This window comes from Terrapene carolina, unplaced genomic scaffold, assembly GCF_002925995.2.
Source record: "Terrapene carolina triunguis isolate 2854851 unplaced genomic scaffold, T_m_triunguis-2.0 Scaffold130, whole genome shotgun sequence".
NCBI lineage: Eukaryota > Metazoa > Chordata > Testudines > Emydidae > Terrapene > Terrapene triunguis.
Window position 1 is genome coordinate 30,481,851 of NW_020664481.1, and position 17,037 is coordinate 30,498,887.

Sequence of the window (17,037 nt, forward strand, 5' to 3'; positions counted from 1 at the left end):
AAAAAAAAAAAAAAAAAAAAAAAAAAAAAAAAAAAAAAAAAAAAAGGCTCCACATTTTCACCACAAGCTGTCCTTTCCATAAGGTCTTCATACTTTCAGGAGAACAGATACCATTAAAGTAATTAAAACGTTTAAGATTTCTTTTAAACATTTCACAAACCTGAGATTTGTTTGTGCTGTTGGATGAATTAGCTGTTTGGCTGCCTTGCCTTTTCCCACTGGACTGGGAGGATTCCAGTGCTATTTCTTGTGACCCCACTCTGTTTGTAGTAGATTGATGGCAACTCAACTGTTTAGAGGTTTTGCATGGTGTTCCGTCAGAATCCTTCATGCAAATATAGGTATTAGTAAATTTATATGTTTTAAATAAAACTAAAGTGGACAAAATTGAGGAGATAAACATGCTGGTCCTGCTAAATATTAATTCTCTTAATCCAGGACTCTCAAAACAACCAACAAATGGGCACTGGCTTGCAAATACATTGATGCATGACTGATTCCGTGAGATCTTTAAATTAGTATATCAAACCAGATTAAAGAAATAAAAATGGAGAGTCTATTCAAACAAGTGTTTATCAGGCATTTTTGAAATTTTTCCTACATCATATTTATTTCTACCTATCTCTTTTGAAACACAGGTATTTTACAGATGAAAAGAAGGCAAAGAATGTGACTGTACTCATATAAGGGAGAGCACTTTTCATACAAATGTAGAGGTACATTATGTCAGATATGTGTTTTCTGGCAAAACAATTCATTAGAATAAATAAGAATTATATGAAGAGCTTCCCCTTACACAAATCTGAGATATGTAAGAAATGATTGGCTATGCCTATATTGTTACACTGTGTACATATACAAAAAGAGAAAAAAAAATCTAATCAAGTTTCAAACAAAAATGTTTAATACTTACTACATCACTAGAGCTGGACAATGTGGAAGATGAGGAAGACAATGGACCTGATGAAGAGTTTGAAGAATGTTTACTGAGTGTTTCTGAAGTTTTACTTCTAGATTTCCCCAGTGCTTCATTCACTTCAGAGAGATTATTGTTACACTTGTCCAGCTGCTGAGTATCTACTATCAAAGTTACTCCATTACCTGGAATAAAAGAGTAAATGGAAGAAAGAGTATTAATTTCTATTAAGTGCTGCATTTTGTAAATATAGCACAGCATTTCCTCAGGAGTCCCACTGAAGTCAATTAACTGCACATATGAGTAAGAGCTTCAGGACTGGACCCATACTCAAAAACCCCACTACGGTATGTGATGAAAAACTGCCACCAACTATGCATAGCCCAACTACATGAAAGTTCAAAAGGGAAAAAACATTTCTGTGGTCTATCAATTACCTCTCCTTGTCTTGGATAGGATTGTTTTGGGATAGATTTTCAAGAGTGCTCAGCTATCTACGAGTCTAAATAAAATGACCTGTTTTATAAAGTGCTCATCACCCATTTTCCCCTCAGTGGGATCCCCTGGGTGCTCAGTCAAAACAATCTGGCTTCTTTATTTGGGTTCCTAATGGGAATTGTTGGGTGCAGAGCTCTTCTGAAAATCTTGCCCTGGGTATTTTTGTGAAAATTGGTAAAATAAGGAGCAAGAGTAGAGGGAGAATCAGTCACATCGAAACAGGGTAGACTGTGTTAAGGCAATTGTCACTGTTGTATAAAACTAAACTGTTCCTGTTTCTTACATATAGACAGAAGCCACTTCTTTAGTTATAGATGAAATGTAAAATGCACTGTTCATATTTAGACTATGCCCTTTAACTGATCTGGGTCAAAGGCAGCAAAATTTTTTACATTGCCGACCATGCCAAAAGCTTGCAAAGCAAGCATCACACTGGGTAGCCAAACCTTACCATTGCATGAAGACTCAGTCCTACTCTGCATTCCCCAATGCTTTGATATCCACTCTCTGTATGAGGCCACTTCTTGCGTTACTCTAATTATTCTACCTAATATACTGTGAAAGAAAAAACAAAAAAAAAACAAAGCACGGATTAGTTTTAAATACACAGGAATATATGTAACTAATGGTTTGACTTGACATTTAAACTTTTACCTTTCAGTTTCATTGTTGGGATAATATTTAGCTATTGGTGATACAGCATGGCTCAAAACAACATATGCATAATCAAAGGCCTGTTTCACTTGCATGGCACCATATGAACTCCTCCCAACATCATTACCTTAAAAATAAATACATAGATAATCCATTAATTCTATGCAATGCTTACTGACTTTGAAACACTGGAGTAAGAGCTCACAGAAAAATGAGCTTTTAGAAAAAAGGATTTGCTTTCTTTGAAATCCTGACCCACCTTAAATCATTTCTTGTGGGGGATAAAAATTCAAACATTAATGAACTGAGAAAAATACACAAAGGAATCTAAAAGCCCAGAGGTAACTGGAATCTATGATACAAGTAGATGTCAAAATTGGAAAATCCACACAAAGCATATACTGTATAAAGCATACATACACCTATTTTTATGTCATCTTCCACATGAGGTTTCAGATAAATAAGCCTCTGTAATAGCAATGATCACCCTTTAGTCACTGTCAATTATACCAAAAACTGAACCCTATTAATGGAAAATCAGTGTTGTAACAACACACAGTGAAATCACTAGGTATTCGGGTCACTAACTCATGCCATAGTGTCCTTTTGGTTCTACAGAGATGACAGGCTAACCCATATTTCTGGACTGCTTTATAAATAAAATGAACATTTTCTCTTGGAATTCATAAACACACACTTCAAAAACGGAATGAGGATTTTTTAAAAAAATAGTTAAAGCAATTACTTTTCCTGTTTGACTCCTTTGGGTTAAATTTTTGACAATAGTCAGTATGCTATATTTGACATTTTGCATATTAAGCTATGATACCTGGCTGTAGGGGATCTTCAATATATAGCATTGATGGTCTATAGCCATCCAGCATACTCTTTTGCACTTCATCTTTAGCCACATATGAACCACCATCCTTTATTCGGATTCCAGTCTTCAGGTAATTGAAGTGACGTCCATATAATTCAAAAAATTCTATTAAAAGGACACCATAGTTGGCACTGCGGATGCAGGCATCTTCCCTGGGATGTAGCTATTAAACGAGGAAAAATAAATTTGTTTTCTCTTGTCTTAAAGATTCCAGACTTCAAATGTTTTTTATATTCCTTTTTATTGACTAGAAATAACCTATCTATATACAATTATGTCCCTTGACTAAAGTATTTAATAGTTGACAGTATCAAAGCATTTTACAGCATCCTCCTGAGGCAAGCAAGCATCCCCCAAATTTTACCAATGCAGAAACTATGTGAATTTCCAAGGCAACCAGAAAAGTGTGTGTCAGAGCATGGATTACAACTCTGGAGTTCAATTCCCAGACCTGTGCTTGGAACACAAGCATAATTTAGCCTGGCCAGCTGTCTAAACATGGGCCATACACTATTGTGTATAGATTCTGAAGTACAAGTAACTGGCTGAAGCTGCCTTTTAGAATATGTAAAAACTTAAGTGGGTATCAATGCATTTTACTGATCACAAAAATTCCATTAGTCACCAAAAGAGAGATCTGGGTTGAGGGTAACTCAATGTTCTTAAAACGATGTATGCTTGCTCAGCTCATTTGCTTAGTACCCAGAGTATTCTTTTAGTTGACCACTATTTCACAGCTGCTGGGAACAGACTAAAATGCCTGATCATCAAGCTATTCTACTACTATGAATATATGAAAATATATTTACTATTAAAGCATATAATTTGTTCAAAGTTAAAACATATATGGAAAAGCGAGAACGTGATATATTAACTGTTCCAAATTTCTGCAATACTTCTCAGAAGTACCATAATATTGCTAAACAGATATTTGTGCATTATATAATTAGTGCAAAAATATTTCATTACTACAATTAGCTGAATCCTCTAGAAATTAATATCACAAGTGATCCCATGTAATTGTGTTTGGGATAACTAACCAAAGACAACGGAAACAAAACCGTGTGTCACATGCTGTATATTTTCTATAATGAGTAAGTATAACCCGAAATGAACAGGTATTATAAAGATATCTGTAGCTAAATGTTAACCTAATTATGTCTCTGTTCTAATTAAATAAAAAAAAGTGATAAAACTTATGGAGGTAAGCCTAGTTTACCATAAATGATATATCGGATACTGATATACCAAAGTGCTTCTATCTGTGGGTGTGAAATCAAATGTTAAAGTCTTGAAGATGTTATGCTTTAGTTTCAATCTGATTAAAAAGTATTTGGGCTATAGGAAATTGAAGATACATCATCATCATCATCACTGCAATATAAGAACATATCTTCCCAGGATTGAAAAATGGGAGGAATGAATAGGAAATTAAATCGTAACAGAAGGGGGAAGGGATTATTATTATTATTTTTAATAAAAGGAATATAGAAGCAACTTAGGAAAGTAATACTATATTGCCATTTTGGGATTCTGGGACATTACAATACTCCTTTACTCAAAGCATTAAAATGCCACCTGACACCTCTTGATAACATTATGCAAGCATTAGTACAAGATTATCCTAGATACTTGCATATTTTATGTACAGCTGACAAATGCACAAGTTGTGTACAGAGAAGACAAGATAGAAGAAAGGAAGAGAAGCGGACAAGAGAATAAATCCTGCAAATACCTTAAGTATTTACAATTAATACTTTTATTGGATCTTGGGGGCTTTAACATGGACAAACCGCTTGTGCTTTACTCATGGCTGTGATATGGTCAAAACCTCTTAATGGAATACAGCTTTAGTATGCATTGTTGGTGGGCACATTAGTCTTTATTCCTTAGGAGTTTTCATCTAATTTAAAGCATAAATCTGTATGAACCACAGATTGATTCAAGTTCATAGTTATCAAGGATGTTAAACCACTGAAGACAATTTTTCTCCTCTCCACGTAATTTGTTATAGGTCGTAGGCAGATGTATGGTTAGCCTTTGATGGATGTTAATCACCTATGTTAATGAAATTTATGGTGGTATTCCATGCCAAAAAACCCTCCGCTATCTGAACTGTCTCCCTTTTGAGTCTTCTTGAGAGAGAAATGACATGGTCAACACTTAAGCTACCCTCTCACTCTTAGGGTATGTCTATGCTGCACACTCCTTATGGCGGCGTGTAAAGTACATACACTGCATGTCCCTCTAGCATGGGTATAAGCAGCAGGGTAGACTGTGAGGCACTGCTTAAGCGAGTAGCATATACACACACCAGAACCTTAGGGTTTATAGCCTATATGGTTCTCTATAATGCCCAAGCAGCACCTCCCATGGCCACACTGCTATTTTTAGCAGCATAGTGTCCCGCTGTCTCCCCACTGCTGGAGTCTTTCTCCATAGCAGGGAAAGACTCCAGCAGCAGGGAAAGGATCTGACAGCTCCCTGCAGCAGGGACCCCAGACTCCAGCAGGGTGGATCTGTCAGAGCCTTCCCCTGATTGCAGCTAAAGACTCCGGCAGCACAGAAAGGCTCTGGCAGCTCTCTGTGGCCAGAACCTTTCCCTGCTGCCTCCCAGAGCCTTTCACTGTCACGTGTAGCTATGAATATGCCAATGGTGTACAGTGTAGACCGGGGTAGGCAACCTATGGCACATATGCCAAAGGCAGCACACAAGCTGATTTTCAGTGGCACTCTCACTGCCCAGGTCCTGGCCACCGGTCAAGGGGGCTCTGCATTTTAATCTAATTTAAAATGAAGCTTCTTAAACATTTTAAAAACCTTATTTACTTTACATACAACAATAGTTTAGTTATATATTATAGACTTATAGAAAGAGACCTTCTAAAAATGTTAAAATGTATTACTGGCATGCAAAACCTTAAATTAGAGTGAATAAATGAAAACTCGGCACACCACTTCTGAAAGGTTGCCGACCCCGGTGTAGACATCTCTCTAAGGTGGTCCCCAACAGAATAGGATGTCTCTTGTGCTACCACTGTTCAGGATGTATCCAGAGTTTAAAGAGATAATTTCAGGCTAAAGGAATGCCAAGAAATTACCCTGAGAGTGGTTCTATTCTAAAAAGTGGCCAATTTCAGATAAAAATGTTTAGACTACTTTTTACTCTTGTTAAACCCTCCAAAGCAAAACACAGCTATGAACGTGAGATCTGGATTATAATCGGTCATATTTTCACCAAGTTTTTAACTAAATTCCATTTGTAGAACCAAATTCTGTCCTCATTTATAACTGTGCAACTCAACTGTAGACAATGAGGTCTACAGGCATAGAGTGCAGAGTCTGGCCTTCACTGGTAATGTTTCTGATGTTGCATGAGCAGGAAAGAACATCTTGATTTTCAGATCAAGGTTCAACTGGCGGTTAAGGGGAATATTTATATTATTTTAATACTTCTAAACTGAGCAAATTTAATCTGTAAGTCACTGAGTGACAGACATGCAATGCCACAATGCTATTTTTACAGTCACTTTTCAGAGTAGAACCATACTATAAATTTGAGGGAAAATGTGAAACAAAAATTAATTTTAAGTTAAAATGCTTAAGTAACTTAAAACAAGAAACAAATCCGTTTTGCCCTAATGGCATCAATAATTTCATTTAACTTACCTGGAGGAAGCTGACAGCCATTAAAAAAAGACTATAAGAACCAATTCCACCTGTGAATACTTCATTAAGGTCCCTCTGTAACAGGAACTGTTTTAATACTAAAACTAGATATGGTAATACAGGATATTTCTGAAAAAGAACAACACCCATGTTAGGCTAATATTGTACATATGAACACATTTGCTGTGAAAACTACACTGAAATTGGCTGAGACCAAGATAAACATATAAACAGTGACTCACTATATAAAATGGTAAAGTGATGGCCAAAAGACATCTATTGGCATTTTTTGGACATGTAACAGAGAAGAGGTGGACTTAACGCAGTTTGCTTACGGACAAAACAGTTTTTGTATTTAAATTAACGAGGGGCAGTGGTCTTCCATTACTAATATCTATTTTAATTAATACAGCAGTAAAGAGGAAATGAGCTGGTTTTGTTTGAATCAAACACAGACATACTTCTTTTCTTACAAGATTAGACAAATTTGCACTGAGAACTAAGGGAAAATCTGTCCAACGTGTAGCAGGACACTTAACAGGTAACAAAGCTCCCCACTTCTCAGTTGATATCCAAAACAAACGGAGGCCTCGATCCTGCAGACACTTATAACTTAACACCTTTGGAGTAGCCCATTGAAGTACCTATTAAATACAAAGTCATTACATCTACAAACTATTTCAGAAAGTACAATCACTTACCTTACAGTGATTGGTTCTTAGTACGTGTTTTGTCTGCAGGGATCCCACTCTGGGTTTCTGGCTACCAGTTCTCTCTCTACAGAGCAGGGTTTCAGGGGTCTTATCTAAATAGACAGCAGGGCCCCAGCACACTAGGCATCAAATCTAGTACCTGCAACTAGTGAGTAGTGCTGGACAGAAGTATGTACTAAAGTTCCAAATTGCTGCCCTGAACATTTCTGATATAAGGACATTCCTCAAGCATGCCAAGGAGATAATTTGGGTCCTAGTAGAGTGTACTTTAATATGAGAGGGTGAAGCTAATTAATTTAGTTCATAGGAGATGTTAATACCATCCAATACCTATTTCATGAAAGTCTTTGGGTCATAACAGTCCACCCTCCAGTCCTGTCCCCAGATGCTACAAATAGTCTAGGACTTGCAGAAAGGCTTTGTTCTACCGAGCTATTTGGAGAGGACCCTCAAGACAGAGCACATCAAGTTTTGCTCCTTCATGAGTTTTTGTAGCTGGGAACAGAGACACACTGGAAGGTTTATGTATTGATTCAAATGTAAGTCTGAGACCACGTTTGGTGAGGTCTGAGAGTTACCTTGTCTTTGTGAAATTTAGTATAAGGAGGTTCTACCATTAACACCTGAATCTCACTCACCCTTTGAGCAGAGGCAACAGCTACTAAAAATGCTGTCTTCATAGAAGGGTGGCATAAAGAGTATGAAGATAAAGGTTCAAAGGAGTCAGGGGGAGATTAATTAGGTCCAGGAATACAATATTTAGGTCCCAGGAAGGGGAAAGTCCATTACTGGGGGAAGTGTGTGGATCACATCTTTTCAAGAACTTAGACATAGATGGATATCAGAATATACTGGAGAGTGACAAGCAGATATTGTGGCTAAATGAACCCTAACCAAACTGACTGAATGTCCCAAATGTTTCAAGGGTAACTAGTCCATAACAACAGGAATAGATGGGGATTGAAGATCATGCTGAACATCCCAGAGTGAAAAGAGTTTCCATTTGGAACTATATATTTGTCTTGTAGAAGCCTTTATGCTTTGAATCAAAATATCTTGTACCTCTATGGAGCGGTTCCGTTCTGTTAGATGTACAGACCAGGGGTCCATGTGTATGATAGGTACATCAGTTCTGGTACTCCGATGCTGGTACTATCAATATTAGCCAGCCATTGTCCCGTTTTACTCTTCTGGAGACTAACGGGATTAGCAGGAAGGCACACATCAAGTGTCCGTTCCACTGGATCAGGAATGCATCCAAAAGGGAACCTGGGTTCATGTGTCCTTGGGAGCAAAAATGCCAAGCATTTCTTATTCAAGTTGGTGGCAAACAGGTCTGTGGTTGGAAACCTCATTTGAGGAAGACTTGATTGAGGACTGTCTTTGAAAGTCTACTCATAACTTGTAAAACAGTCCGCCAGATTCCTCTGAATACCTTGTAGTGTAGAGCTATGAGACTGATTTAGTGTTGTGTGCACTAGTCGTGTAGATGAAACCGCCTGTTGTCAGAGAACAGATAATGTCACTCTACCCTTTCTGTTGACATACTGTGTCACTGTAGTCCATCAGGTCTTGAATGGTAGTAGGAAAGATCCTCATGCTAAATATATCGAATTCCAGTCCATGTATAGATAAGAGTCTGTTGGGGATCATCAACCTTTTATCTGAAGACTGTCTAGGAGTGCCCCCAGTCTTGTTTAGAACCATCTGTTAACAGAGTTTTGGTGGGAGATGGGAACATGAATATGATGCCTTGGTAGACTTTTTGCAGGTCTTTTCACCAGCGTAGAGAGGACAGGACTTCTAAGGGACCTACAACCTGCACGTTCATGCTGTAAGTGCCAGGTTGATTATAACTACTGTTGAAGAGGTAGTTATGCCCTAATAGCTAAGTCTCTAGAAATTATAAATGTACACTGTACTGAGACTGCATGTACGGAGGAAAGTGATACTGTGAAGATTGACACTGATGCGTCGCGTGCAAAAGAGCATGCATCAGGCAGTAAAGCTGATCTGCAGTGTGGATCAGGCTTTGAAGGAAGAGCAGTGGCAGAGTGACAAGTATGACGACTCTTTGGTCTCCTCTTTGACAGTACCAGGGAAAGTGATCTGTGCTGTGGCCTTAGAACTATGCCCCTTTCTGCCATGGTCAGCAGGAGAAACTGACTGACTCCTCGAGGCCTATACTGATTCTTTGGTACCTAGAGACAAGGCAGGAGGTCTTCTGGTAGCTGTGGAGACCCAGGTACCTGAGGTGTCACCCTGGCTTCCTGGAGAACAGGTCAAATGCTGTTTATGAGCAGCAGAACCACATTCTGACTCACGATTCTCTGAGTCAGAAGTGCCCTCGTTGATCGCTCTGGTAGAAATAATTTCAGGTGAGCATCTCAGGCTTCTAGTTTGAAGAAAGATCTATAGATGGAACATTTGTCAGGAACGTGGTCTTCTCTAAGGCAAAAAGTGGTATTTAGGATGCCCATTCATTTGGGCATAGCCAGCTCACAGGTAGGGCAGGACTTAAAGCTCAGATTTTGCTTCATCCATGAAGTCAATGCCTCAGTACAGAGGATGCTCATATTTTCTAATTATTATTTTATATTTTTTGCCAACAGGCTAAATAGTACTAAACTAAACACACATTAATCCTAACTCTAATAGAGGAGAGCTACAGGGTTCTAAGTGGACACAGCTAAGATCCATCATTCTGCCACAGGAGTTAAGAAAAATCTGAGAGGCAGCTGGGCCCTTGGTTGGGGTGGAGTATGAGGATGTGTAGGAGACAGGTACAAAAGAATCCAATCTTGTGCTCCTGGGGCACATGCACCCTTAAGAGTGTGATCCATGTGGACAAATACCGTACTCAAAGAATAATTCTTCCGGTGGAAGATCATGAACAGTTTTGGAACAGATGTTTAAATACATTTCTATGCTCTTCCCCTAGTTTAAAGGCAAGAACCCTATCTTGTAACACATATGCACAACTTCAGTAACTGGAATAGTCTCGTGGAAGCCAATGGGGCTACTCACATGCCTCTGAGTTAAGCGCATGCATAAGCGTTTGTAAAATTGGAGCCTTAGCAAGCAAAAGGTAATGCTAACATTCTCGTCAGCTATTGAAACCCCTGAGGTCTGAAAATTTGGCTCACAACCTGATGTTACTACAGCAGAACTATACTATCAATTTTTAACATTAAGGGTTAAATCCTGCTTGCCTCACCCATGCAAAAAGCTTTACTGAGTCGAAAGATCTAAGAATTTTGCTCTGAGGTTATAACTATTCAAATAGTTAGAGACTAGGTGGGTGAGGTAATATCTATTATTGGACCAACTTCTGTTGGTGAGAGAGACAAGCTTTCAAGCTTACACAGGAATAAGCTTGAAAGCTTGTCTTTCTCACCAACAGAAGTAGATCCAGTAAAAGATATTACCTCACCCACCTTGTCTCCCTAATATCCTGGGACCAGCATGGCTACAACACTGCATACAAATACTTAAGGTCAGTCTCGGTAGAAGTATCCATTTCAACTGTTGACCATGGTTAACAAGTTTTGATTAAAGAAAGAAAATATAATAAAGCAGTTACCATTAAAGAAGGAATAGCCAACACTCAATGAGACTGAAGTGCATCTCTCTGTGTATCTACATAGAACAGACAGGGCAAGCTAGCAGATATATTATATATTTTTTGGCTTTACCAAAAGAGGCTTATCATGTATGTCTAAAGGTCTGAATAAGAGAAAGGGGAAAGGAAGTAAGTTCAAAGATTTTGCACAAGGTTTTAATATCCAAACCTATTAAACCTACCAGACAGTTAGACTCTGTAGACTAAGTCAAAAAACAAAAATAACGGAAATAGATTTGTTCTCATCATTTTCATGACTTAATATGTCATTTTTCAATTAAATAATGAATGCCATATTTACTAATACTATACAAGCCTGACACAATTATTTTGGCTTTCTGCACCAACCTCTGGTATTAATCATTGCAGGCATGAATAACTAAAGTAGTTAAGATAGTTAGCCAATATCATATATTTCCAGAATACTTTTTATGTAGGTTAAGCTATATAATTATGAACTGTATTACCAGAATGCCTTGTACTCATGCTAAGCTTTACTGTGGAAATTCACTACCAGTCAAATTGTTGTAAACTTTTTTCTTTGTACATGCAGAATCCCTCAGAAGCAAGATGTGTGCTCTGGTAAATTTTATCGAGTATGAACAGTGTACTAGTATAGTTACTGCAAATGTCTCAGTGGTCTAAGGCTACTTGTACTCTACAGTCTACTAATATCTGAAATACGTACAAAACCTAGAAAAAGAAAAGGTGTCTCCAATCTGTTGTAAACAAGGGGAAACAAATATGAGCACAGTTAAGCTCATAATTTAGAACAGAGTGAAGATGTATTTTGATAACGTATAAACTCTATATTATGCTGATCTATCTTTGATTAATAGAGCCTGATTATCTGCTGTATGAGCAATAAAGGAACTGAACTCTCAATAAGACACAACATTTAATATTGATGCTAATGCACCTTCTCTTGCAAACATACAGTTAGAATTTCTCTGTATACTTTCCATGAATATTTAATTCCAGATTGTTTAGATAGCAACATGTTCTTCACTTTGTTTGAGCCTTAAGAGTGGCAATATTTTGGTTCCAGACTGACAAAGGATAAAGAAGTAGAATGTTTGAATATTTGATTCTGCATTTTACTTTACCCCATTCTTATTATAAAGTGAATTATCAATGTACAACTCCATAGTGCTAGCATAAAGCATTATCTAACCTTGATAAAATCTCTGATGAGTTGGGCTGCTTTAACCCCATTCTGTACATTAAAGCTGATATCGACTTTTACTTCAGTGAAGGAATCTGTCAGTTTAATAATAGGTACCTGACAAAAGAGCAAGAGATAAAGTTAATATTTAACTATCTACTAAGTTTCCAAGATATATTTAGCTTCATTACTAAAAGATGATGTGCAAATACCTACACTAGCAAATTTGAACTGTTTTATAGATTTGTAGAAGGAAGGGAGGGAGAGAGAAAGATTGCAGGAGCGCTGTGAATTTAGAGATCTCACCCCTTTTTTATACATTTAATTGAATTGGGAATGATTTTTAACTCATACTGAAACTATTTTCAATTTAAAATCTGTTATGCATAACACTGTTCTGAAACATTTTAAAATGCTGTAAAGTGAGTACCGTATATACTCGATCATAAGCCAGTTTGTTTATAAGCCGACCCTCCCAAGATGGATAAGTAAAAATGGAAAATTTTTAGGACCCATTCAAAAGCCGACCCTATAATTGAGGGGTCAGCAAACTTTGGCTCCCGGGCCATCAGGATAAGCTGCTGGTGAGCCGAGATGGTTTGTTTACCTTAGGTTTACCTCTATTCCTGCGGACACTCAAGTAAACAAAGTGTCCCAGCGCGCCAGTTGCTTACCCCGACGGGCCAGGACAGCAACTGGCGGGGAAATTTTTTTTTGGGGGGGGGGGAAGGGGGGAGAGAAGCTGGGAGTCAGGGGAGTAACCCCTGTGACCACCCCCCACTACCCCACCTCTAGATCGGGACCTCCACACTCTCCCCATCTCATCCCTTCCCACCTTATCTGGGGAGGATGTCTCTGGCCTGGCTGGAGCTGCTCCGTCAGGGTGGGCAGCGTGGCCGCAGCCTGCTCCGGCGGGCCAGACTAGGCGGCGTGGCCGCAGCATGTTCCAGCAGGCTGGGCCGGGCGGCACGGCCACAGCGTGTTCTGGTGGGCTGCGCCGGGTGGCGCGGCCACAGCCTGCTCGGGGGGGGGAAGGGAGGGGCGGAATGGCTGCAGCCTGCCAGCCCCAAAGCTGCAGCTGCTTCAGAGGCTGGGGGGAGAGCAGTGTGGCCAGAAGTGGAGAGACTCTGGCCCCGCCTCTTCCCTTCCTCTGTTGGGGGGAGGGGTTGTGTCCCACCTCTCCCCCTCTATACCCGTTTATAAGCCAACCCCCTTCTCTGGTGCTTCCCTTTTTTACTAAAAAATTTGCCTTATGAACAAGTATATACGGTAGTTGTGAAGTCAAAACAGTATAATTTCTTGTGAGAAGCAAACACCAGAGGGCGACAAATGCACAACAATTAAAGATCCCTGATTTCATGCAGACATTCTTAATGAGAAGAGGAAAGAGAGACAGTGTAGGTTTACACTGCACACTAATTCTGGGCTCCCACTCAGGTTTGAGCCCAAGCGCCCTTTACATCCACATAGAAATCAGTCTGACTTGGGCCAGCAAGCACTCAGAAGCCAAGTTCTAGGACCCTGCTAAGGGGATGGGTCAGAGCCCAAGTTTTGCTGTGGTTTGGGGTCCAAGCTCTGTCATTTTGCAGTGTGGATGCAGCTCAAGTCACAGACAGAGTCAGGTGGTCTGTATAGTGACGTATGGATGCATTAGTATGGCTGTGAGACCCAAGTCTAGTAACTGTAAGCCCAGGTTTACAATGCAGCACAGAAGCTTAAGACCCGGCTCAAACACCAACTCCTCAAGGTTGGGTCCACAAACCCGGGTTTGCAGTGCAATTTAGACAAATCCACAAATATCACAGCAAATCTGTCCATAGATTAAACAAATTACAAGACACATTATGAGTAATAAAATTGTCACTAAATAAGCAGATTTGATTCCGACCATCACAAAGCAAAGTCTGAGTAAAATGATACTATTTTACAAAGTAGAAGTATACCTGAAGATATTAAACTGGAAAAAGACTTACAGTTGCTTTGTCTAGAACCTTTACTGAACCTTCATCTGCTACATTGTGCTTTCTAAGAGCCTCTTCCAGGGTCCACAGAGGCAAAGTCTCCCATTTTCCAAACACAACTAAGTCAATATCACTGAAAATGCAAGAGAACATAAAAATAGTAAGTTAATATATGTACTGACGCTAGGTTTGGTGGGCATTTAAAAGTATAGGATTGGAAAAAACGCCAATAGAAAGTAAAATAAGTAAAACAGGTCACTGAATTCTCTTAAGCAGGAGGAAGATAAAAATTAATACACAACATCAGAGTAATCATTTTTTAAATGTCTAAAATATGCTAAGGGAGACAAGGTGGTAATGTCTTTTACTAGAGCAACTTCTGTTGGTGAAAGAAACAAGCTTTTGAGCTCCACAGAGCTCTTCTTCAGGTGACCTCAGGCTTCAGATGGAACTCAAAAGTTCTCTCTTTCACCAAGAGAAGTTGGTCCATTAAAGATATTACCTCACCCACCCTTGCGTCTCCCATAGCCTGGGACCAACACAGTTACAACACTGTAAATATACTAAAATCAGACAGCAAGCTACCATCCTGACAATTTGATAATGTGAAGTGGGATAAATGAATCCACCTTTCCATTAAAAAACAATGGAAATAGTATTCAGAAGAACTATGAGCTGTTAACGTATGAAAACAGTTGATGTAATGACTACATTAATCAGAGTAATTTCTAAGTATATAGAACAACCTTGAAACCCTTGGGTTTTAACTGCTTTCCAGCCTACTCTGCATCAAACTGGTTTCCCTCCCTCCCCCCACCAATTAACTGGAAAATATCAAAGATAGAACCAAGAGAGATTACACACCTATTCACTAAATAAATACTGAAGCAGAGTTTTGAAAAAGGTTAAGTTAGTTAGTTATTTAAGGTGTTTTAACTAAGTCTCAGTAATTTTCCTTTGAATATGAAAATAGCAAGTCCTAATTAGAATTAAACCGTCAGAGCATCTTTAGCTGCAGGAGAGAGAGGAGATGGATAGGAGCCCAGTTTGGGCTATAGATGAGATTTGCAGGGGATTTTTTCTCTCTGATGTGTGCATGAAAAGGAGTGGATCAAACTGGTAGAACAGATTGTTAACTATCCAGTATTACACTACAAGTTTCAAAATAAAAACAATTTTTTCTTTATGTGCATGAACTAGCAGTGTCTTCAGACAGAACAGATTTCATAAACCAGTGAGGATAGCATCCATCTAATGGTAATCACAGCCTTGATGAGCGTTCTAATAGAAATTTTAAAGGTGCCTAGATGACTGTGCAATTTTATTAGGGTCCAAAAGAGTCTTTAAAATTTAAAAACAGTGAAAACTTTTTGGAGGCTTTGAAGAAGCTGAGCTATATATTTTTCCAAACTTCTTTTTTGGTTTGTAGTTTAAGGTCTGCTTTCCAAATCAGGTACTAGACCAGCCTGATTTGGGTAAAGAGGGAAGGATTTAGGCCTAGACAGATTATTCTTCACCAATAAACTGGCTTGCCAAAGTAAACTATGGCGGGGGGGAGGGGGGGGAAGAGAAATACTGGAGAATCTACCTTATTTCAGAAGTTATTTTCATGCAGATTTTAGAATTTTGTACTTTTACAGAAACCACATTAGGAACCTTGGCTGTCTGTGTGCAAATTCTAATCAGTGTTAGCAACAGACAGGTTTAACACCAATCCAACTATATACTGTTTAGCTGACCAGGAACAAGCACCACTCAGCACATTTCAGAAAACTATGGTTAAAACCTTCTCTTCTGAAATGGTGCTGAACACTATTTTATTCTGATCTACACTTGCAGCTAAATCAGTGCTCAACTCATTGCTCACACAGATTTGGTAGCAGCAAAGAATGTTTCTAGCGTGCACCAGGCCAGAGAGAGCAATATAGTAACACCCTGAGAATACATATTACCTGAAGGATAACACTACTTGACCCCCATCAGACGAACAATCATTATCTAATTAGTCCTCAGCACTGAGGTAATTGGATAGTCAAGGGATTCTATTTTAGAACAATAGAATCAAAAAGGCCAGCAAAGGGTGTTTTAACAGGAAAACCTCAGATCTAGACTAACTGTGTAGCTAGAGATGAAGAAAAAAATTAAAGAAACAAGAGAAAATTGTGTTCATGTTAGAGACTAATAACCAAGTAGACTGAAGAGGCACAGTACACCACGCTGGCCTCAATTCTGTTTGATTAAATCAAATACTCCAAGCATTGGAATTCTTCTGAATAGCAAAGTAGGCAGGCTCCAGAGCAACAACCACAACCAGGGAAGAAAGGCAGGCAAGACAGAAGTGCCTCTAACCAATGCATCCAGAGTTCAGAAAGATTTCAATTAAATGCTCACAATTGAGTTTTGGTAGTGAATAAAAACTAACTTTACAAATTGTAATCAAAATCTGAACCACTGAAGGGCTCAGAACAAATGCCAAGCATCAAGACTGGAGCAGCAAGGGAATTAAGTCTATTAGACATGTGAATAATGATGCATATATTTCTTGAATGATCAGCACCTAATCTATTTTTGATTAATCCAAATTGTCTGAAGAAAAGAAAACATGTTGCCTGCTTAAATTTGGCTTTGTTCTGAGGGACCTGTGCTTCTGAGAGAAACTTGTCAGAAATTTAGCAACTCAGTTTGATTTCTTTCTTGTTGCTTCATAAGTCAAAGCCAATTATATGAAGAAGTTTCTTTAATTTGGTTCCTAATTTTATTAAGCATTTTCCTCCTAAGAGTAGATGAGAAACAATAATTGTGAACAGAGAAGAATATTGTAGTCAGGTTTGGGAATCAACTAATTACTTAGGGTTACCATACGTCCGGTTTTTCCCGGACATGTCTGGCTTTTTGGTAATCAAACCCCCGTCTGGGGGGAACTGCCAAAAAGCCGAACATGTCCGGGAAAAATACCGCC

General features: G+C 38.8%; 1 protein-coding gene across 2 annotated transcripts in view; it reads right to left on the minus strand.

The window, feature by feature from the left end:
• The window catches only part of TENT4B (terminal nucleotidyltransferase 4B), a 49,044-nt gene that overhangs the window by 2,181 nt on the left and 29,826 nt on the right, over positions 1-17,037 (minus strand). Inside the window, exons 4-11 of one of the 2 annotated variants that reach the window (XM_026652857.2) lie at positions 14,091-14,211; positions 12,127-12,234; positions 6,618-6,746; positions 2,898-3,111; positions 2,069-2,195; positions 1,866-1,969; positions 914-1,101; positions 161-325 (exon numbers count right to left, since the gene is read on the minus strand). In XM_026652857.2, the coding sequence (XP_026508642.1) occupies positions 161-325; positions 914-1,101; positions 1,866-1,969; positions 2,069-2,195; positions 2,898-3,111; positions 6,618-6,746; positions 12,127-12,234; positions 14,091-14,211 (1,156 nt within the window). The remainder of the gene's footprint in view (positions 1-160; positions 326-913; positions 1,102-1,865; positions 1,970-2,068; positions 2,196-2,897; positions 3,112-6,617; positions 6,747-12,126; positions 12,235-14,090; positions 14,212-17,037) is intronic. The other variant, XM_026652858.2, reaches the window with a different exon arrangement.